At 39.2% G+C, this 23,854-nt stretch overlaps 3 protein-coding genes across 3 annotated transcripts; 1 reads left to right on the plus strand and 2 right to left on the minus strand.

The window, feature by feature from the left end:
- Positions 1-1,187: 1,187 nt before the first annotated feature.
- LOC115228427 (N-lysine methyltransferase KMT5A-like) lies at positions 1,188-1,835 on the minus strand. Its single transcript, XM_036498931.1, has 2 exons — positions 1,801-1,835; positions 1,188-1,769 (listed from the first exon to the last, which is right to left on the minus strand). Exons 1-2 carry the CDS (start codon positions 1,833-1,835, stop codon positions 1,196-1,198), a joined length of 609 nt encoding a protein of 202 aa, XP_036354824.1. The 3' UTR covers positions 1,188-1,195.
- Positions 1,836-5,195: 3,360 nt separating this feature from the next.
- On the plus strand, positions 5,196-6,083 carry LOC115228428 (alanine--tRNA ligase, cytoplasmic-like). Its single transcript, XM_029799011.1, has 2 exons — positions 5,196-5,518; positions 5,762-6,083. Exons 1-2 carry the CDS (start codon positions 5,196-5,198, stop codon positions 6,081-6,083), a joined length of 645 nt encoding a protein of 214 aa, XP_029654871.1.
- Positions 6,084-19,814: 13,731 nt separating this feature from the next.
- On the minus strand, positions 19,815-20,219 carry LOC115228429 (cathepsin L1-like). Its single transcript, XM_036498933.1, has one exon. It carries the CDS (start codon positions 20,217-20,219, stop codon positions 19,815-19,817), a length of 405 nt encoding a protein of 134 aa, XP_036354826.1.
- Between the last annotated feature and the right edge of the window lie 3,635 nt (positions 20,220-23,854).

The following is a 23,854-nucleotide window of genomic DNA, read 5'->3' on the forward strand; positions in this document are numbered from 1 at the left end:
AAGAATTGGCCGATAATTTAAAAATCACAGGAACGTCAGTGTCCCTTCGTACAATCACTTCTACACTACGCAAAAAAGGTATCAATAAGCGAAGGCCCCGTCGAGTTCCGTTATTAAAGAAAATACACCTTTCAGCGCGAATCCAATATGCAAAAAATCTTTTGAACAAAGAAAATGAATTCATAAACAATATTTTGTGGTCGGACGAATCAAAAATACAATTTTTCGGACTGAACTACACGCTTTCAATTTGGCGCAAATCAAATCAGGCGTATATCCCAAAATGCACCATACCTACCGTAAAGCACGGGGGAGGTAGTATCATGTTATGGGGTTGTTTTTCATCAACAGGTGTTGGTGAACTATTTGTAATTGATGGAATGATGAATTCTCTTAAATATTGCGAAATTTTGGAAAAATGTCTTTTACCTTCGGTCGCGAACTTAAATTTGACACAACATTGGACATTCCAGCATGACAACGATCCTAAGCACAAGTCAAAAGTAACCGTTAAATGTTTAGAAAAAACAAAATAAATGTTTTGGAATGGCCAAGTCGATCGCCAGACCTGAATCCCATCGAAAACTTATGGAAAATATTAAAAATAAAAGTTGGCTTAAGAAAACCAAAAAATATCCAAAAATTAAAAACAATTTGCTACGAAGAATTGAAAAATATTTCTAACGTAGAATGTCAAAAACTAATTTTTTCTTACAAAAAACGATTGGAAGCAGTTCTGCTAGCAAAAGGGAATGCAACTAAATATTAATTGGATTTCGTGCCATTACTTTTTTTCCTCAAAAAATTGACTTTTAAAAATAAATCGTTAATTAGTGCACTATTAATAATTCCCTTTAAGATAGTTTTTTTAATAATTTATCTAAAAAGTTCTATATTACTAATTTATTTTTTAAGTAATGTATTTAATAATTTTTTTGCAAAGAATTGTTAAATTTAGTCAAAATTTGCAAAGGTGTCATGACTTTTTTGCCCCACTGTAGACCTGTCTGTTTTATGATGGCAACCCAAACATAATAAATATTTCCCACGTGACTACTACCACCAGGTGGTGATTTAAAGAGTATGGCCTTGCCCTGACGAGTATTTGAGGGACTTGGTGACTCAGACAGGGGGAATCAGACCCTTTCCTGATAAATTGACTAGTAAAGAGATAGATGGCAATAAATAAGAGCAATCACGTGTTTGCAAGCCAAGAAAAGGCTTTGAGAGAACTAGCAGACTTATCCCCATAGTCGAATACAAACTCCTCTCCCTTATGGACATCCTTGCACGTCCAGAGAGTGATCCTCGGGACTCCACCCACGACCATCAGTCGACTTTTACAGTTTGGGTTGATTCGCGAATGGTTAACCAGTCTGCCAATTCTCCCGCTCTCCTCAGTAGAATCAATACTACAAATTAAATAAATATTGTACCAATAATGACGATTATTATATTCAAAATAAAATAAATAGCAGTCTTTGTTGTCTTGTTCGTAGATTTTTTCACGTTTTTTGGCGATTGAGGCATTGATGAGTTCTCCGATGTATTCCACCACGAATTGTCCGCTGGGGAAATCTCGGTCAGCCACGACACCACGTCCTTTGATGGGGAATGATTTAATAGAAAGGTCTTCCTCTCTTTGTTCGAGGATTTTAGATTCGAGTTTTTTGTGTTCGATGACATTTTGTTTTTTCTCGATTAAACGCTTGCTTTTTCGAGGAGACCAGTAATCTGTAAGCTTTTTGGTTTTACTTGATGGTTTCTTTCTATTTTAAAATATATCATTCAATATAATACGCCTGTTGGTTTCTACGCTTTCGGGAGTCCAGCATACAAGACAAGAAACTACTTGTAGTTTTATTTATAAAAATAACAAAACCCAAAAAATAATAAATAAATAAAAAACATTTAAAAATCAATTAATCATTTCATAATATTTCATCGTACGAGGATCGTAATAGCAGTCCAAACAAGTATCATAAATCAGTTCAAGGTCATCAAGGTCCTCAACCTGCTCAGTCTCCTCCGAAACCAAAGGAGCCGACCTCACCAGCTGACTTGCATTGGAGACTTTTTTTAATTCTGAATAAAAATTATCAATCAAACTCGAAGCATCCGAAAATACTGAGGATCTTCGATCAAGGGGATTCCTCGAATCAAACAAAACTGGAGGACTTTGAATTCTCTGTCCTTTTCTAATCAAATAAAATACTCATCCCCCACCCCGAGGTATCCCCCTGACTCCAATTCATGTCCACTTCTCTGTCGTAGCCAAATAAACTCTACGCACATGGATATTTCCAAACACCTCATCTCGGGAAGAGTTCAGGATTACGTCATCGCTCGAACTATAGTCCTCTCCTCGACTGAAATGGTGATGTCCGTTTGCCAGTGACTTGGTTCTTTGGCCCCGCATGGCCACTAAGGCAGTCTCTTCAAACGAGTCGTTTATGGTGGGCTGCTCTTCGTGGTACGACTTGTTCACTTCCTTTAAAAGGGGGAAATATTCATCGATGAAATCTTGATAGTCCGCAGACTTTTGTTTTGGTTCCAATCCAGGATTTTGCGAAGTTGTCAATGTGTCCCCCAAAGTCTCCTCGTTTTGCCTGATTATGGTATCTTTGTTTGAAATTTGCTCAATTTTTGAGACTGGTTTTGTCGCAGCAGTCAAATTACATTTCACTGGAATCAAATCTAAGAAATTTAGCCAAAATTTATTACACTTTGCTCGTTTAAATCGGGTTTTATTTGTTTTGACATACGGGTGTTTCTTGGTTCTGTTTTTTTGACCAAATTTGCGGATTGTGTCAGTTTTTTGAATGGAGCCGAACCCTGTTTACACAAAGGAAGACCTCCTGATTTGATTCCGTCTGAATTCTGTTGATTATTCCCACTTTTTGGTGGAATTCTGGGAAGAGAAGTAATCCAAGTGACGTCAATAATCTCAAAAACTCAAAATCCACAAGAACTTGAGTTATATGATTAATATCCGGAGATATGGCCACTTGCCGAGGAATTAGTTCCGTGGAGTTGAGAGTGAAAACCTTCCGCAATTTGCAGTTTCCGGAGACGGTGATGGCCTGGATGGATTTGTAGCTCCTCCCAGGCCAGAGAACGTTGGCCAGTGAGTGGAGGTCGACTACAAGATTGTTGTACTAAGAACTCTAATTAGGATATAAATACGATTTCTCGTTGTAGGAGATTCAAGGGAATGCGGGCGTGGAGAGGATTGGACTGGACAGACTTGGCGACGGTGGAAAGGACCAGTCTACGTTTAACTTTTTCGTTGTCGGTAATTCTACGGAATAGAGAATGCGGATCAACGTCGATTCGATAGAGAAATCTCCTTTTCTGGGACACAGAGTTGAAAACACAAAAAAGGTTGGACTATGCCGACTGAAATAAGTCATAAAGTTACAAACGAGTCATTCTGGATTCTTTGGGGAGTTGGATTCGTGTAGATGTGACAGATCCCTCCAATTTAAAAACAAACCCTTTCACGTTTCTGTCATAAATCTAATCAACTATTTATTTTTGATCGACTTTTTTGGTTGATGGATCGTAAAATTTCCAATTTTGCCCCGGTTTTTTGCCTTGCACTGTGAGTAGCTCAATAAAAGAGTTTCCCTATTTAGCAAAAATAATTATTTTGTATATACCTGGTATTCACCTCGAAACATAAAACAATTGTTGCTTGGTGAAAAATATTTTATATTTAAAAATAATTATTTTTTTACGAGAGAAAAATCGGTTTTGCAGTGCCCTTTTAGGATCATTACTGCGATCCTCTGGTCAGACATAGCATCTCCCTTGTACTTTTGTCTAATTTGGAAAAATATGTAATTTGATTGATTTCAAATTTTGCCATGGGTTTTAGAAGACAAGGAAACACATATCATTACGATTGGAAGATTTCTCGTCTTCAATTACAATTTGAAAGGTGGCTTTGCTATTCGTGAGGCGGCCCGAGCATCTCAAATTATTAAAATTAATAACTAATTAATAATTTCCAATTGGAAAACCACTCTGAATTGGATAGACCTTGTCAAGGAGTGTCAAAGGAAAAAAAACTATTCGATACTAAGATAAAGTCACGTTCTAAGACAATTTAAAACAAGTCAAAATAAAGAAACTACACAAATTATGATCTACTTAGTGGAGAATTGGGACAGATTCACAACACAAGTCAGGATAATCTCTGTTCTATTGACTTGAATCGGGGGAATGACAAGATTCTTAAATCTTATACAAAAAATTGAACACAAATGTTCTATCTTGAGCGTATACACAATCAGGGACAATCAAAAAACGTTAAGAAAAATGGTCATCAAACACAGACAAGAGGCCTCGAGTATGTCAGCAACAAATTTGAATAAATGCTTTTCCAATTGTATCATAACTTGGAATATGAAACGAATTACTTTCTAATAAAAGCAGAGATTATGCGTGTCTTTAATTTAAAGAAAATAAAAAGAGCCACAAACGTAAAATCATTTTCCAAAACTACACAAAATGAATCTACAATTCCAAAACAATGTAATTTCAGCATGAATATCTAATAAAGTCAAAAGAGGCCACTGCATTCTATTTTTCCAGTGTTTGAAGAAGACTTTTAGGGTTTAAGATTCTTCACAAGTCATTTGGAGGCAATTAGTGTGGAAAATAGAGTGAATTCAAAGGGAAGACTAGTACTAGAAAAAACGTTAGAGAAGCCGAACCTAATTATAATTAATATTTGCAAAACTACGTAATACTGTTTAAGATGTTATTTTTACACCATGTGAACTACATTTATTTTATTTTATTTTATTTATTTGAAGTCACATGAAAATCTCTCATCGAATAATAATGACAATTCTGTTTTTCGAATAATTTTTGTAAATATATTTAATAATGAATATTTTTATTTAATTTGTAATTTAAATAATACATAGTCTTTGTGACTTTCTTATGATTATTTCTCAAAAAACTACAATTTACCGACTATATTCCCGTTCTTCAAGAGAAGTGAGGAAAATGTATGTCGAATACTACAAATCTCGAGGCCACACATACTATCCTTCTTCCTCAATAATTCCGCGTGACGATGATGGGACATATTTTGTCAACAGTGGAATGAATCAAGTCATATATTTAAAAATATATTAAAGTTTAAAAATATATTCTCCGGCACCCTCCCCGCCAATTCCCCCATGAACTCACTCTCCAAAGTAGTCAACAGTCAACGGTGCTGTCGAGTTGGAGGCAAGCACAACGACTTGGACTGGGTTGGCTATGATTTATACCACCACACGTTTTTCGAGATGCTCGGAAGCTGGTCTTTCGGCTCGTACTTCAAAGTGGCTTATTCTCGTTATTTGAAGGAAGAAGCATGCCAGATGGCCTGGGAGTTGCTGACAAGTCCTCATTATTTTGGATTGGAGAAGGACAGACTGTACATCACATATTTTGGAGGGGACTCTTCTTTGGGCCTCTCCCCCGATTTTGAGACCAGAGATATTTGGCGGGCTTTGGGGTAGGAGTCATAAGACTTAAAAAAAGGGTTTCCGAGGATCGGATACTTCCAGGAGGGAGTTCGGACAATTTTTGGGATGCGGGATTCACAGGGCCGTGTGGTCCTTGCACAGAAGTCCACTACGACCACATTTCCGGAAGGTTTGCTCCTTCGCTGGTGAACTCGGGGTCACCTGACTTGGTCGAGATTGGAAATTGGGTGTTTATCCAATTTAACCGGTTTGATTATTTTTTGATATTTTAGACTGGGAGATGGCACGGTGACCCCACTTCCGTGTCCGGGGGTTGACAACGGAATCGGACTTGAGAGGATCACGGCGGTCCTCAATGGATTAACCTCAAACTACGAGACCGACCTTTTCCGTCCTCTTATAGACCAGATTGGACTTGTGACCCCGAATGGTCCCTACCGTGGACTAGTGGGGCTTGATGACGTCAGAGACGTTGATATGGCCTACAGAGTAGTGGCGGATCACTCCCGGATGTTTACATACGCCATTGCCGACGGTCTAATGCCGGGAAATAGAGGAAACGAGTTGAATTTGTTTAATGTTTTTATAGAATGAAATTGAGGAAGATTTTGAATCGTTGTTTATACCACGCTCATTCCACGTTGAACGTGCCTCGCGGATTTTTGGCCAAGTTGACGGGGACGGTTGTGGATGTGTTGGGAGAGACTTTCCCGATCGAGAGAGACGAGCAAAGAAAGGTGGTTACTTTCCGTATTCCAGATTGCACTGATTGTAAACGAAGAAGAACGTCGTTTTTTGACAACAAATCATGAAAAAAGTACACAACCAAGTCCACGAGGACAGAAAATTTCGGATGGTGTAAATTCGGGACTTTCCTGGGTGAATGTGCTCGATTTGAAAACCTTGGGGGTTACTCCGACGGAATACTGTCCATATCTATACTCACGTGATCCAGAAGGATTTTACCGTTTGCTAAAAACTGATAAAAATAGAATTCGATGACATTTCCAGTGATATTGTGGGACTCAAAAGAAATGGGACATTGACTGACTGCATCAGAGAGGGGGAGGAAGGCATGGTCGTTGTACAGAAAACCCCCTTCTATGCCCGCAGTGGGGGACAGGAGCCAGACCAGGGATATATTCGTTCACTAAAGGGAGTGGGGGCAGTGACTGACGTCATTCGGAGTGGTGATTACGTCATCCACGTGGTCAAGATGGAGAGTGGAGTGTTCCATGTGGGAGATTCTGTTAGTCTGGAGATTGACAAGGAGAGGCGACTGGGGTGTATGAGAAGTCACTCTGCGTCTCATGTGGTCAGTTTTGTGCTGAGTCAGTTTGTGCGAATGTTGGAACAGAGGGGTTCGATGGTTGGCAGGGATCACTTCACCTTCGACTTTTCAGGCCTGGTATATCCACGTGTGTTCAGTTGTGAGTAGTTGACGTCGACAAATGATGAAAATAGTAATACTTCTGTATACATCACTGACCAGGCTCTAAGAGTGGCATTTCATGTTTTAAGTTTAAGGCAGTGGATACAATCCTGGGCTGTTATGGCTCCAGGTCAGTCACTCTTTGTAGGGATCATTTACTCAAAGCATGTTCTCGAGAAAAGTGTGCGTATCTCCACATCGATGGTCCTCTCAGGTCCTCAATAAAGTCGTTTTATGTCGAAAACTCCGAATTAAAGCAGAGCGCTGTAATTTGTTTATTTGTATAAAGTCACTGAGACTGTCCCGATTACTGGAAATGGTCGAGACAATCTCCAACTACATTATTAAGAGTAATCTGGGAATATCTACCATCGAAATGCCGTTTGAGGATGCCCTTCGTCTTCCTCACCTCAAAAAATCTCCCGAAGGGTCTCGTTATCCGTCAAAAGTCCGAGTGGTGGAGATTGACGCTGTGGGGCCTGGGGGGACCTGTTTTGACTTGTTGAGACATATTCCGACAAATACGGCAGAACTATGCTGCGGCACGTGCTTTATTTTGAGTCAAGTTCTGATTGTAGGCACGTGTGTAACACTGGGGATATAAAGGCTGTCACTCTCGTCGGGCTCAGTGGTGTGTCTCAAGGGAAGAAGAGAGTTATAGTTTTGAGTGGAGATCAAGCTGTAAAGGCATTGGAAACTGGGGAGAGGCTGAGGGAGGAATGTCTTCGAATGAATAGGCTTGTTCTTACTTCAAAGGACTCCCAAAATTGGCTTAACCTCGTTAGGGTTAATAACAAGGTTCCGTGTCCTTCAGTATTGTAGGAAGTCACCACCAAAGTCATTCCCCGGTCTTACAGGGATCGGCTTTTATCCGATTCTGCCAAACTGAGATATACAATGAACAAAAAATTGGATGAAATTAGAATTAGTCGTGTGCTCTCTGTAAGAGTCAGTTTGTTGATATTTGTAGAAATATTGTGAGTTGATTGATGGAAATGACGTGATTTCAGACTCTCTTTTGGTTCTACAAGTCGATTTTACTGAATTAAGGGACATAAAATCGGCTTTTAAGAGGACAGAACTGCTCACCTCGACACTTTTTGTGCCATATTCGATAGATGTGGCAGATCAGTCATTTGTGGTGTTTGCTACTCCGCATGTAGTTCTGATTGTTATATTTACAAAAGGGGAGAGACAAGGTGATTGATCAAGTTAGGGAAGATGTGTTTTATGGGAAAGATGTCGAGTTTCATCGTGGGGAACTCAATCATTTTGTTTTCGGTCGTGTGTTTCGAACTCCTCTCAGTCAACTTGAAGATCGTTGTCGGGTGGCTGTGAATTCCTTAATGCACAAAACATGACTTTCGTGACTTTTGTTGTATTGGTAGTGATTATACAAGCTGTTATCAAGAAAGATTGGCAATAATTAAGTAATTAACTTTGAGAATAAGAATGGCCAAGGAATAATGAATCGATAAAATAGTCAAATAGAAATAGTCGATAAAATAGTCTGGCACTCTCCTTGACGATGAAGCGGTAAGGATCGGAGTTTCTCTGCGACTCGGACTAAGGCAATGTGTCCCGCACACGTGCCGCTGTGGCTGCACTGTTGACCCTTTCGGTCTGCACCCTTTATTGTGCAAGAGGAGTGCCGGACGTTTCCCGAGGCACTCTGCTATGAATAACATCATACGGAGGGCCCTCGACTCGGCGGGTTTTCCTTCGGTCCTCGAACCACCGGGTCTTGACCGCGGCGACGGGAAACGTCCTGACGGGATGACCCTTTTCCCCTTTGAAGGCGGAAAAGGCCTCCTATGGGACGCAACCTGCTGCGACACCTTTTCTGCTTCTCACTTAACTTCGTGTGCTCTGGAGGCCAAATCTGCAACTAAGAAGGCTGAAGATTTAAAGCTTTTAAAATATTCTGCCCTCTCGGAGAAGTTTTCCGTGGTGCCGATCGCGGCGGAGACGTCGGGTGCTCTCGGTCCAAAAACCGAAAAGTTCCTTCGCAAGCTCGGAGCCAAAATCTCAATGCGCACCCATGATCCTCGGGAGGCGGACTGGCTAATGCAACGGTTCTCGATTGCCATCATCCGGGAAACAGTTTGGCAATCCGCCAGGCTACATATCTACCATAAACATAATACTTTCTTGCAATTGTATTCACAGTCAAATAGACTGGATTATTAATTTTCATTAGAAAAATAATTTTATTTTTTAATTTGACAGTAAGAATTGACGCTTCCGAAGTAGCTGTTGATCTAAAGCTTGTCCAAATATCCCTGAGGGATGTATTTTGATATGGAAATTGTAAATAAAATGGTGGAAATTGTAAATAAAATGGGTTTCATGTTATACCACCCCTTTAATTGAATTATAGTGATATGACAGCGAATCAAAATCAATGAACCTACCATATGTAAAGAGCAACAAATCCGGAGATTTAGATCCAGACTAATTCCTTGAAATGAGACATTTTAATATTCCGAGTTCACAGATTATATAGAAAATATTCGGATTTTGATGCTGGAAGCCATTACAGACGAGATTACAAATAAAATCTTTATTTCCCACTATTTTCACTTCTCTTTCTAGCATTGGAATGAAATTGATGACCCTGTAACGTAATCGGGGCTCAACTACGACAAAAGAAGATTTTTAAAAATTATGAGAATTGGATGGAAACTTATTGCTGATAAGTTGGACAAACATTTTGAAAAAATCTCAGAGTTGTCTATTGATAGAATTTCCGAAAATTAATGAAAATTTAGACTAAAAAGAAACGCAAATCTTCCCAAAATGGAAATCTAATTTTAGAAATTGCTTCAAAAAATCAAGATGAGGCTATCTTTTGAAAACTACGTCTCTACTATTAACATACCGCAGATTTGGCATGGCGCAAAGACGTCCTAATAAGGGCTAAATGAGATACAGTGACTGATCCTGTAATGGAGATAAAGATTGAAAGGTTAGACAACAGACCTTCTTTCTAAAAGTAACAGTGAGATCATCAACGATCTGGATTGAAAGATTCATTTAAATGAATTTAAAAGTTAATAAACCATTAATAGTTTTTAAAATAAAATTTAATTTATTTCTTGTTATGTCTGCTTCCCTAAAAGATCTATGTATCAAGTATTTTGAAACATCTAACCTGTACGAAATATTATCTGTGAATAAATCCGTAAACGACAAACAATGTTTCCTAAAATAATAATAAATTTTCAGTAAAATTAGCCTACCATAAATGTGCCATAAAAACTCACCCAGACAAGAATCCCGCCAAAGATGCAACCGTTAAATTCCAAATTCTGTCCCAAATTCACATGATCCTCTCCGACCCGGCCAAACGACAAATATATGACGAAACAGGTATTGCCTTTCTTTTAATTACAGGACTCTACGGAGAAGACGACACCACCCAAGACAACGTGACGGATTGGTATGCTTATTGGCGGGAAATATTTCCCCCGGTCACCATGAATTCCATCGACTCATATTTGGCGAATTATCGAGGGATTTTTGTATTTTTATTATTTTTAGGGTCGGAAGATGAGAGGACTGATCTTAAGAATTTATACACAAAATATAAGGGGAATGTTAACAAAATCTTAAAGGAGGTGATCGGGTTCACGGCGGATGACCGACAACGATATATTTATGTTATATCTGATTTTGTTCGACGGGGAGAAGTCGTAAAACACAAAACATTTCCGATGATGACAAACGAGGAAATGGATAGTTATAATTCGGGAGTACTTTCTGAATCGAATATATTGAACACAAAAAAGGCCAAAAAACGTGATCCGAAAAAGGGCAAGACATCAGTCGATACTGTCATACAGCCGGGTAGAAAGAATCGGAATAAAAAAAAGAAATGAAAAATTACTTTTATATTTCATTTTTTGTTGTTTTATACTGGTTCCGAAATTTTATTATTGATGACTTTAAATATTTACTAAATTGGAGTAGTCAATGCGAGTTTATATACAAGAATATACAAAATATTATTTTGCATAAAAAGACTTGTTACAAAAACAACTTTTAAAAGGATTGCTGTCAGTTTCAAATAAAAGTAAACTAATTTGGTGTTATGTATCCTGGACTTACTGCGGTCGATGATATAATAAAGAAAATTGCAAGAACATCGAGAGTAAATCAAATCACATGGCTTTATTATTATTACGAAGCTCTTTTACAGAACGTTATATTAACCAAGGTCCCGTCTCTGCCACACGTTTCATAATTTGCTTCAAAAAAATTGATGGACCAAAAAAAAACTATCAAACTTTTGCAAGAGAATTCTCAATTAAAAAAAATTTGCTTTATTGGACGTTTCAATTGCTTTCTGCTTTGCGCATTTGTTCTTACATCTTTTAGGTCTTCTGCAGATTTAAGATTTCTTTCAATTTATTAAGATCCTTGTTTAGAACCACGGATAGAGTGACTTGGCCAACCATCTTCCCTTATCTTTGATTCCGACACTATCCCGTCTGCTTCGGGAGTCCAACAGGGAGACCCTCTGGGGCCACTCCTTTTCTGTCTTGGAATCTCCGAGGTGACCAAGCTTCTATCTTCTCCATTAAACCTCTGGTATCTCGACGACGCCACTCTCGGTGGCCCTCCGGACATCGTCTTGCAGGACATAATTAAAATCATCCCGGCTCTGGAGAAAATCGGCCTCATTTTAAATTCCTCCAAATGTGAAATTACCAACCTCGGATGCTCGCAATCTATTTTCGAAGACGCTGTTTCCTCTTTCTGCGATCTTATCCCGGGAGTTCAATCTACTCCCATTGACGAACTTTTTATCCTCGGAGCCCCGGTAGCTGGCAACTCTATCGATGTGGCCCTACGCAAAAAAGAACTTTTCCTCGAAGAAGCTTTTGATCGTATCAGACAGCTGGACTCGCACACTGCATTATTCCTCCTACGGAATTGCTTTTCGATCCAAAAGCTCTCCTATTTGCTTCGCTCTTCTCCGTGTTTTGATTTTCCAGAGAGGCTTTCAGCCATTGACCTCCTTATCCGCACTTGCACTCAGAACGTATGCAATTCTCCTTTCGACGACATGGGTTGGAGACAGGCAACCCTCCCGTTATCTTTTGGAGGGCTCGGCATCCGCTCATGTTCCGACCTATCGTTACCTGCTTACCTCTCTTCCGTCTCCGCAAGCCACACACTTGTCATGGAAATTCTACGCTCCTTTTCTGAATTTTCCTTAGACACAAATGTGGCTCATTTCAGCGAAGTCTGGAGGTAGCAAGGTCTTGACTTTCCGGAAAATCAGATGTCTCAACGAGCATGGGATCGAATTAGATGCAAGCAAACTTTCAATCTGCTGCTCGAGTCTTCCAACCAGCACCGCCGCGCTTGCCTTCTGTCGGCAGCATCCCCGGGTAGCGGAGCTTGGCTTTGTGCATTCCCGAACGCCCCATCTGGCACTCTCCTTGACGATGAAGCGGTAAGGATCGGAGTCTCTCTGCGACTCGGACTAAGGCAATGTGTCCCGCACACGTGCCGCTGTGGCTGCACTGTTGACCCTTTCGGTCTGCACCCTTTATCGTGCAAGAGGAGTGCCGGACGTTTCCCGAGGCACTCTGCTATGAATGACATCATACGGAGGGCCCTCGACTCGGCGGGATTTCCTTCGGTCCTCGAACCTCCGGGTCTTGACCGCGGCGACGGGAAGCGTCCTGACGGGATGACCCTTTTCCCCTTTGAAGGCGGAAAAGGCCTCGTATGGGACGCAACCTGCTGCGACACCTTTTCTGCTTCTCACTTAACTTCGTATGCTCTGGAGGCCAAATCTGCAGCTAAGAAGGCTGAAGATTTAAAGCTTTTAAAATATTCTGCCCTCTCGAAGAAGTTTTCCGTGGTGCCGATCGCGGCGGAGACGTCGGGTGCTCTCGGTCCAAAAACTGAAAAGTTCCTTCGCAAGCTCGGAGCCAAAATCTCAATGCACACCCATGATCCTCGGGAGACGAACTGGCTAATGCAACGGTTCTCGATTGCCATCATCCGGGGAAACAGTTTGGCAATCCGCCAGGCTACATATCTACCATAAACATAATACCATTAATTGTTTTATTAAAAATTATTTTCATCATTATATTTTGCTTCCCTCGTGATTCTTTCGTGCTTGTCTTTTCTTGATTGACTCGCAGAGCCCAATTTTTAACTTTTCTAAGAAGTTCTTTAAAACAAGTCCAAGTTCCAAATCATTTTCTGACAAAAAATTATTTCATCTGCATATACAGTAAACCAAAATAAAAAACGAATACTACATTTTTCTTAAAATTTCCAAGAAAGGAATCAAAAAAAATATCTAAATAGAATTTTAACAATATATAAACAATAACTAATATTTTTATTTTTGCAAAAAATATATATTTACCGCCTTTTTACGGCAAAAGTATAATCTGAACCAAAATAAAAAACGAACAAAATTTTTTATTTGTAAATGTTATTAAATATATGATTTTTTTTAATTATGAATATTTGGGACGTTATAATAACTTATTATGGCCAGACAATTGAGTTTTGAAGAAAAAAGAACAATTATCGGTATTTACAAATGCGGAAAGACGTATCGCGAAATACAACGTATAACTAAAAGATCACTTGATACCATATCGAAAACAATTCGAAAATATAAACAAAATATTCCATGCACAAGAAAATATGGTTCTGGTGGTCCCCGGCTCCTAAATGAAGAAGATTTTAAAAAAATCAATAAGGCAAGGATTGAAGATACAAATTTTAATTGCGTAAAATGTGCGAAGGCACTGAAAGAAGAAACTGGGAAAAATGTAACACCTGAAACAATCAGAAATACACTAAAACAAAGAGGTTTCAAAGCATTTCCGCCTACTAAAAGACCACATCTTACTAAAAAACACAAAGAACGAAGAATGGAAATCTGTCAAAGATGGTTATGCTACCATCTACTTATTGGAATCGCGTTATATTCAGCGACGAATGTAAATTCAACTTAGTAAACAACGACGGACAAAGATTTGTAAAAAAAAAAAAAAAAAAAAAAATTAAGCTCGTGGCGTTATGTGGTTCACCAACTCGCTTGAATCTTGCAATTCAGACGCATTTGGAAACGCTCAGGGGGTACCTAATACCCACCGGAAAAGAACCATCAAAACTTGTCCCCCTGGTGACATCTTCGTCCCAGGACGATGCACCCTACCTAAGTCTCACTCCTCCCGGAGGACATCCGCAGCCCGAAGACGTAGAAAGCACTTCACGGCTCTCCAGCTAAACATCAACGGTATCAAAGGGAAGATCAGAGATCTCCGAAATCTCTTGTCTAACCAGAGAATTAACGTGGCCATGCTCCAAGAAACCAAACTGTCACCGAATGACCACACCCCTTCATTCCCGGGATACAAGGCTATCCGGCTGGACCGGAAAGGGAAAGGAGGGGGCGGGCTTCTCACTCTAATCAGAAACAACGTGAATTTCTCTGACATCTCCGCCGATGTGAGGAACATCATCGGGGCTGACGAAGTTTCCGAGTTAATCGGGATCTCGCTTGGCACATCGAAGGGCCGTTTATTGCTCGTCAATATGTACATCCCACCCCTCGGCTCTTGTCCACGAAGCTATTGCCTCCCTACTCTCTCCAATCTTGCACGGATAGACGGGGTCATCTTATGCGGTGACCTCAATGCAAAACACCCCCTTTGGCTCTCTAATCAGTTGGCGGATACGAGAGGGAAATCTCTAATTTCCCAATTGGGCTCCTTAACCATCCTGAACGACCCTTCGAGAAACACAAGAACCCCATTCAGAGGGTCCGACAAACCCACGTCACCCGATGTAACATTATGCTCTCCTTCTCTGGCATCATCTACGGAGTGGTCAGTCTTCTATGAAACGAGAAGCGATCACAACCCGATAACGGTGAAGATCAAAAGAGAAGTTGTCACCAGGAAAGTTCCAATTCCTTACAATTACAAAGCGGCCAACTGGCCACGGTTCCAAGAGATATTGAACACGAGACTAAAAAATTGCAATCTTTGCAACTTTAGCTCTCTCGACAAAGCCATTGGCCTCTTCTCGAAGATCATTCTGGAAGCAAGAGCAATGGCTATTCCTAAACGTCCACCTCACGCTGCTTGTAGTCGAAGGATATCCGGTCTGGCCAAGGAGAGAAATCGCCTCAAAAGGTCAAACCGGATGTCTTCTGACATAATTACCCGCATCCGTCACTTAAACAAGGAACTGAAGTCCAATGAACTCAGACACACCTATTTGAAATGGAATCGAATTCTTTCTACCGTGAACCGCAATCGTTCAACAAGTGAAGTGTGGAAAGCCATTCGGCACGTGGTCAGGGGGGACGCTCCCGAACCTTTCGAAGATTTTGATAAAAAAGACGTGAACAACCTCATGAATTTCTATGCGAATAATGCACATAAAGATCACAGAAAATCCGACTCACTCCCCTCCAACAGAAGCCTAAAAAAACGGGCTGAACCGCTCCTCCTCTCGGTAAAGGAGGTGGAAGATACCTTGCACTCAACAAAACCTTCTTACTCTCACGGCCCGGACAAAATCCCGGTGATCCTATTAAAAAACCTTGGCGTCGAAGGTGTCAGATTTCTAACAGCAATCTTCAACCATTCTATTAACAACAACGTAATTCCGGCTTTATGGAAACAGGCCTTAATAAGGCCGATACTGAAGCCTGGAAGACCAAGAGGGGACCCGGCTTCTTTCAGGCCGATTTCCCTGTTATGCTCGATGTCGAAAATCCTGGAAAGACTGGTTCTTGACAGAATAGAAGCTTTCTTACCCGAAAGACATTTTCAACATGGTTTTAAGAAGGCCAAGTCCACGTCTTCGTACCTCCAATCCTTGTCAAACTTCATCTGTACCGGTTTTGCAAGCAAACCGAGGCACCAAAAGACAGTGCTCTGCTCCGTCGACATCCATAAAGCCTTCGATTCCGTCTCGAGGAAGCTCCTCTCTAGGAAGATATTCCTATCCGACTTTCCTCCGAAGCTAAAAATATGGATTACCAACTTCCTAAGTGGACGAAGGGGAAGGGTGTGCCTCGGTGGTCTGAAGTCCAAATCTCGTCTTCTACCCAACGGAGTACCTCAGGGATCCCCCTTATCCCCGGCTCTCTTCAACCTATTTTTGGAAGACCTCCCTCACTCCCTCGACAACAATGACATTGTTCTCTCTTACGCGGACGACATCGTGCTAGCCTCACGGGACCGGGACATCCAGAAGGCCTCTGAAAGGCTGCAAGCTAACTTGGATCGGCTGAACCTATGGCTGACGGACAACCGGCTCGTGGTAAACGCGGCGAAGTCCGCCACGTCCCTCTTCACCTCGGATAAAAGATTGGGAAGGACGTCAGTCGACTTAAAGCTGAACAATATATCCGTTCCCTTCTGCAGGAGTCAGACGGTCCTAGGGGTAACCCTCGACATGCACCTCTGTTTCTCCCCTCATGTGGACAACCTCCTTCGCAAATGCGAACATAAACTGAACATTCTGCGAACTCTATCTGGTATTTGGAAAAACGGGTCGCACCCGGTACTGGCGAATATCTACCGCCAGTACTTCGAACCCTGTGTTGCGTACGCTTGCGGATCATGGGGTCCGCGGCTATCGTGGTCCAACAGGAGGCGAATCGAGGAGGCCCAACAAAGGGCCCTCAGATTAACCGATCGTTGGTCACTTGATAGCCAACGCCCCGGTCCAGCCTCTCTGGAAGACCTCATCAAGCTGAACCTGGGCCCGTCAGCGACTGCTCCGCCAAAACCAGCCTGCCGCCCTGTGCGATCTTGTGTGGGCTCGTGGGAAGACCACCGAGCGAGGATGAGGTCCCTGGTTGAGTGCATCGGGATCACGTGACATTTGTTCGGTTTTTTGCGTGGTCTTGGTGATTTAATAAATAAATAAATGGAGACAACAATCCGAAAAGTTTGTTTCACGTAATATTACTGAACCGTAAAATTTGGAAAAGGAAGTGTGATGATATGGGGTGCATTTACGTCTGAATATTTTAGTAATCTGGTTTGGATAAAAAAAATGAATGGATTATTGTATGTTAACATTTTGGCAAACAATTTGTTGCCATTTCTGGAAAAAATAGGATTATTGATCCAATTTTTCAACAGGACAACGACCCAAAACACACATGTGTGCTTGCAAAAATATTCTTTGAGACTAATAATATCGAATTGCTACCTTGGCCAGCGCAAAGCTCGGATCTTGACCCCATTGAACACGTATGGAGCTATATGAAGGCAAAAATAAGGGGGAAATCGTATTCCAAAAAAGAAGAACTTTTTGAAGAATTACAAAAAATTTGGAATGAGATAGGAGTGGATTATGCAAGATCATTGGTAGGAACTACGAGTGAACGAATATTGTCTGTAATTGCGACACGTGGTGGGCATACTAAGTAAAAAGTAATTTTGTTCGTTTTTTATGTTTGTTCAGATTATACTTTTGCCGTAAAAAGGCGGTAAATATATTTTTTTGCAAAAATAAAAATATTAGATATTGTTTATATATTGTTAAAATTCTATTTACATATTTTTTTTGAGTCGTTTCTTGGAAATTTTAGGAAAAATCTAGTGTTCGTTTTTTATTTTGGTTTACTGTATAATCTCAATTGGCATGGATCCCTCACATTTTGTTCTAAGAGCTCTCAATGTTGCTTCTATGTATACGACGAATAGAACCGGAGATAAAGAATCTTCTTGAGGTATTCCGAATTTTGTTCCGAAATGCTTAAATGTTGTGTTTCTGACTCGTGCAGTCAATTCAGTATTCGATAATAGGAAACGGACAAGTTTTATTTTGTCCTCATCAAGAAAACTCATAACAATGTTCAACAATGCATTTCTGTTGACAGTATCAAGAGCATTGGACATGTTCACTTTCAAAATTCTAAAATCACTCATGTATCGTTGACACGTGGCACACATTCACCTGTGGGACAAACACTATCTGGGGTCGAGCGTCCTTTTATGAACCCACTTTTTCACGGCGAAAAAAATTCATAAACATCAGAAGACATTTGATTAAGGGTTATCCAATGACCCCAATAATATTACAGGCTTTAGATTTTTCGGTCCTTTGCTCTTTCCCGGTTTATTATTATTAAAAGCACTCCCGACAGGTCATAAAACTAATTAAGCTTCTCTTGTGCCGCATGAACAACAATACTGTCCCACAACCTTCTCTAGGTGCCTCTCCTCTTTGCCAATTCTCTCAGGTTGTCAAGATCATCAGCAGTTTCGAGTTTCCTACCAATAATTTTGAGATCCTGATTTAGCACGATGGAAGTGTTGTCCTCGGTCTTCCTCGGAATGCGTCTTCGCATTGCATGAAATATGTTTCCATAGCAATGTTAGCAGAAGTGGCGACGTCCATTCGCAGAATATGGCCAAATAGCCTCCATCGTGATTTCAGGATTTCGATCGAAAGAATTTCTGAGTTACATAATTTGTATAGGTTGTCGTTTGTGATCTTCTGCGGGTAGCGGATGTTAAGTGCTGCACGTAATTGAGATCTATGGAAACTGTCTAGTTTCTGATTTTCCAGTTTTGTAAGTCCCCAGGTTCCACAGTTGTAAGTAAGGATTGGCAATACAAACAAGTTGTATATCCTTTTTTTCGTTTTTCCAGTTAGCTTCTTTTTAGTTCCCCATAAAGACATTAGCTTTTTTTCCCGGTTTATGGAAAAAAATCAAAATTTCATCACCAAGTTTCAAAAAATGCGTCTCAAAATACCTTATTGAAAATTTGTTGTAATGAGAATTGGCAGTCCATCTGCTGCATATTTAATCATTTTTTCATGTATGTTGTCTGGTCCCGCTGCCCTGTTGTTGTTTAATTAGTTTCCTTTGTATATATCGGTAGATTCAGACTTTTTGATGATTTCTCAAATGGCTCTACATCTAAGGTTTCATTTTCATTTAAAACTCCTGAAAAAATATTCGACAATAATATTAGTTTCTTCTTTATTATCCAATACATTTTTTCCTTTACTGCTGTAAATATAAATATTCGTAGGTTGAACTCCCCTCTGCAAAAACGAACTCCTCGAAATATTTTTGTTCAGTGTCCGAATTTCTCAATTTAACTGACACGTTTGGCAATTTTCTGAACATAAATTTTTTTCTACCTCCTTCTAATCTCCTTGACAGTACAATTTCTTTATCTTCTTAACTTGTTGTAAGTATCATAATCTTTACGTGATTTAATTCTCTGCCGCAATTTGTTTGTTTAATCAATAATGTTTCAATTTAAATTTCTCTTTAAATCATGCCGGTCTTTGTCTCCATCACGGTGAAACTTGCCTTCTTCATTCCATTAACAATAGCATTCCAAATCATCTTTGGGAGATTTTCCATATTTATGTCCATAATCTCCTTCTTGATCGCCATAAAATAATCCTCACGCGTTGTCTTTATTTTTCCATAATAAAACGATCCAGATAAGCTCTATTCTTTCTAGCTCCACGGAAAATAAAAATAAATAAAAGTCTAATTAAAAATGTTCTAGTCTGACTCAATTGAATTTTAAGAAGAAATGAAGTAATTACAACCACAGAATATCTTAATTATCAAAATTAGAATTGTTTAGTAATTAAGAATAAAGAAATATTAGTAGAGCCAAATAAAGAAATATTAGAGGATCGGATATACTGCGTACGACGCAATTCCACACAAATTATTTCGATTACGAGCCATTCTGATGTAGCCAGACATTCCCCAATTTACACCCCAGCTAAGAAGACTATATTAAAAAACAGACCTGTTTTTTACAATCCAATAATCCATTCCTCTTTCAACACCATAACCGACTACAAGTACTCCGTGATTTAAGTATAGGGGACTACAGTGGTCGCTAGTGAAAATTCCTAAAAATCACTTTTTCTGAAAACATGCCCGATTCGTATTGCATGAAATCTGAATTTGCGTTAATTCCAACGGAGATTGGACCGATTGTGGCTACGGCCACCATCAAAGCTGTTTCGTTTTCAGAATCAACCATTCCCTGGCCAGTCAATGTGAATGGATTTCTTTTATATCGACAAGTTTCATCCTTTGATTTAATCAGAAAAAATACCTCTCCTTCGTAAGGATACATTTCCTCGGTGTCAATTCCGTTGTTGACTTTGACATATTCAAACACATTCCCCATCAATCCTCCACTACATCCATTGTTTCCATAATTCCACGAGCAGTCTATGATGTTTTGCTCACTTAAAGATGTCAGTTTATTATTATTTATTGCATATTGGCTTTCCATACTTCCAGTCTATTGTCTTTATTTGGTTAAATTCAAACCGCACTGAATGCATAACACGAACCACAATCCCCCTGATCTTTCACAGGTGTTACAACGTGTTTTTCACGCCAATCAACACTTCTCGGAAGATCCACGTTTGAATTAGGCTTATAGTACTGCCAAACGTCATTTTTCGAGACTGACATGTCAAGGCCAGTGTATTTTATTTTCGCTTCTTCATTAGTCTATTCGAGTGAGACAATTCTCCAACCATGTCGGTAAATTGGTTAATTCCCATTTTATATGACACTTTTCCAGCTTCATATAATTTGTTGTGTGTAGTAATTTTTATCAGGTTATTTTTGAATATTTCATATCTCATTTCATTTTCTTTTTGGTCATATTTCCTGTCTAAAAATCTGGTTTTCAATTTATACTGTTGTTCGACAAAAAGGCTTCCCATTCATCGTTGAATGTTTCGAGTTCAAAAGTTTTACTGTCATTTTCGGAAAACTCAAATTCTCCGTGCAAAATGAAATTCGAAAATGAATTATGTAAGAAAGTAAAAAGAAAAAATAACGTCGATCCAAACATAGTTTTTTTCGTTTCTCGAAATCTAAAAAGTATTTCTTTTTATAGGTAAAAATATTGTTATTACTCAGCCATTAATTATAATGAAAACCATTAACCAAAAATAAAATTTTCCAAAAAAATCTTTTCGCTAAAGAATAAAAAATGTCATTTCAAAATGATTAAATTCCTCGACATATCAAAGCTGTTTCCATCCGGACAAAGACTGTAGATAGTCCCCGACTCCTCATCAAATACTTCCAGAAAGCCCCTTCTATCAAGTCCTCGAATCCTCACAGTAATATTCTTCTCTTTCAAAAACACAGTCGAATCTCTACCAATGCACATCCTCACTGCACTTACGAATGAAGCCACCATTGGTAGTACTGGGAGAAGAACCACTCAATCCCCTCTTCCTCCATCCTTTCAACGGTCTTCTTGATTAACTCCAATATCTTCCCAATCAACGTTGGGATCTCAATCCTGCTTTTCAAACCCAATGCCTCCAAAATAGAATTCAAACACAATGAAGGAGCCTCATTGGACACGTTAATCCCAATTCCTACACAAATCACCCAAACTTGACAACCACAAATAAATTTGACATAATTGTTGTAAAAATGAGAACTAATGAGGACTCCCCCAACCTTGGATCCTTCATAATACAAGTCATTCGGCCACTTAATAGACAATCGCTGCAAATCAGCCTCAAACCACAACCAACCAATTTCTTGACAAGCCAGGAAGCCGCCTCAACCACAGAATAAGCACAAATATATTGCATTAACAAAGCCTGACCACCCAATTTACTATTTTTTAAACACGTATAAGAAAATGAAAAAAGAGCACAACCAAGGGGGGACAGCCACTGATTATTACCCCTTCCTTACATAACACTCCAACAATTACCTCTCCCACCACTTTGTCTATCAGCAATCACCACCATGTTCAAATCAGAAGAACATGTATTCATATAACAACATAAAACAACACAACTTACTCTTCCAATATTGTCTGAGTGGACTCACATATTTCAGCATGGATAACCACGTCTGTCCACGAAGAGATCACTTCCTTCACCGGATATGAATATTCCTCCACTGAACACACCTTGTGCTTGTATTTGGATAAAATGACTTATCCTTGTCCTTGTTTTCAGACTATAAGGTCACCCCAAACAGTCACATTAAGAATAAAAACTGCAAATGTAGAGTCGGGGACAGAACAGTCTGGAGTTGACTGTAATTCTACGTTCAACTCGTTTAAAATGAGTTTTAATATGTCGGAGTTTTCAAACAAATTGAAAGTACTTATTACTGCCCGGGAAAGATTTTTATCGACGCGGGAAATTAAAATTTGGGACATTGGATCTTCATTTCCTTGTTCTATCGCCAATACTTTGACGGTTATTTCACTGGGGATATTCAAAATATTCAAATCAATGCTATTACCAAAAAAATCAATCTTTTTTCCACCAAAAATAGATTTTTGTGTGGCTGACCACGTGGATGATTGTATTAGCTCAATATTTCTGGTTTTTGGAGGATTAAGAGTCATGAATTGGTGGATTGGACTGCCTACTGACAAAACAGTGCCTCCTTTGTTGAGATATGACAATATTTTTGATTTATGATGATCATTTAGACTCGGGTGGGCAGAAATGAGAAGTCTACAATTATCTTCCCACGGATCCTATAATGGTGATGGGCTTATACAGTATGGAAGTGCTCTTCTTTAAGTTGATGGTAGCAGTATAAACTCGTTCCTAATACTTTTGAAAGAATAGTGTGTATTTTGCTGTAGGTATATTTGATTGAGTCACAAAAGAGCACAACATTCATCACGGTTTTTGTAAAGAATATATGTTTATTAAAAAGTAAATATTTTGGAATAAAATGTAATTAATCTTAAATTAGATATTATTGTATTAAATAATTAATTTAGTATTGTACCCTAATCATTTTACTTGGATCTTTATTGTCTGCCTTAAAGCATGAGAAAATAAAATTTATAATAAAAATTACGTATTTTTCTATATTAATTAATAAAAATATAAACTTGTTTTTAAATTGAATATTTTTTATAATAAATAAAATGACGACAAATTTCATGTTATTGTTCTTGTTGTGTACGTTTATAATTTCTGAAGATTATTCCTTTGAACTAGAAGACGGACAAATCGAATGTTTCAGCCAATATTTCCGAGCCGGTCTTCCCATGGACTTTTACTATCAAGTTTTCTCTGGAACAAACACTGAACTAAATGCCGTAATCTACCGCCCTGATGACCAAATTCTGCAAGTATTCGACCAAGAATCAATTGGCTATGTCGACATGAACGCTCCTGTGGCGGGAATGTACCGTTTCTGTTTCGACAACACAATTTCCTACAGTTCGCACAAACTCGTCCACTTCAGCTTCAATCATTGGGACCACGAGAACGAGTTTGGAGAGGAGGTCAACTCGCCCACCGCCCTTTCTGCGGCGGAGAGTAGTATGGTCTCGATTCACAACGCGTTGGAGGGGATTGGGGTTGACATTAAGGAAATTTCCATGACGGAAAAAAATGATGAGAATTATGCGACTATTTTGAGTAATTCGATTAAGAATTGGGCCATGGTTTATTTTGTGGCATTATTTGGACTCAATGTGTCGTATTTGCTCTTTATGAAAAGTATGTTCTCCACTAGAAGAGATAGATTTTAGTCATTTATTTCTTTTTTCTCAATAAAGCTCTAATTTGGTTAAAATTTAGTTGAATTTTTTTTTTAAACATTTTAATAGGATTGTTTTCTAATTAATTAAAAAAAATTATTAATTTCTTATTAAAAAATATTATTTTATGAATTCTAACCAGTATTAAATAATGAATATCTAAGCAACCATTTGAAACAACATTCGGAACACCTCAAGGGGATCCGTTATCTCCTCTACTGTTTGTCATATATCTGGGAGCTGCATTGAGAGAACTAAAACCATACTATGAAGGAAAGATCAATGTGGTGGCATACGCGGATGACGTGGATTTTATTTCTTCAGACAAGGACGCTCTGGAAAGTCTATTGGAGGTGATGCCAAATAGACTT

Source organism: Octopus sinensis, unplaced genomic scaffold (assembly GCF_006345805.1).
Source record: "Octopus sinensis unplaced genomic scaffold, ASM634580v1 Contig10412, whole genome shotgun sequence".
NCBI classification, from domain to species: Eukaryota; Metazoa; Mollusca; class Cephalopoda; order Octopoda; family Octopodidae; genus Octopus; species Octopus sinensis.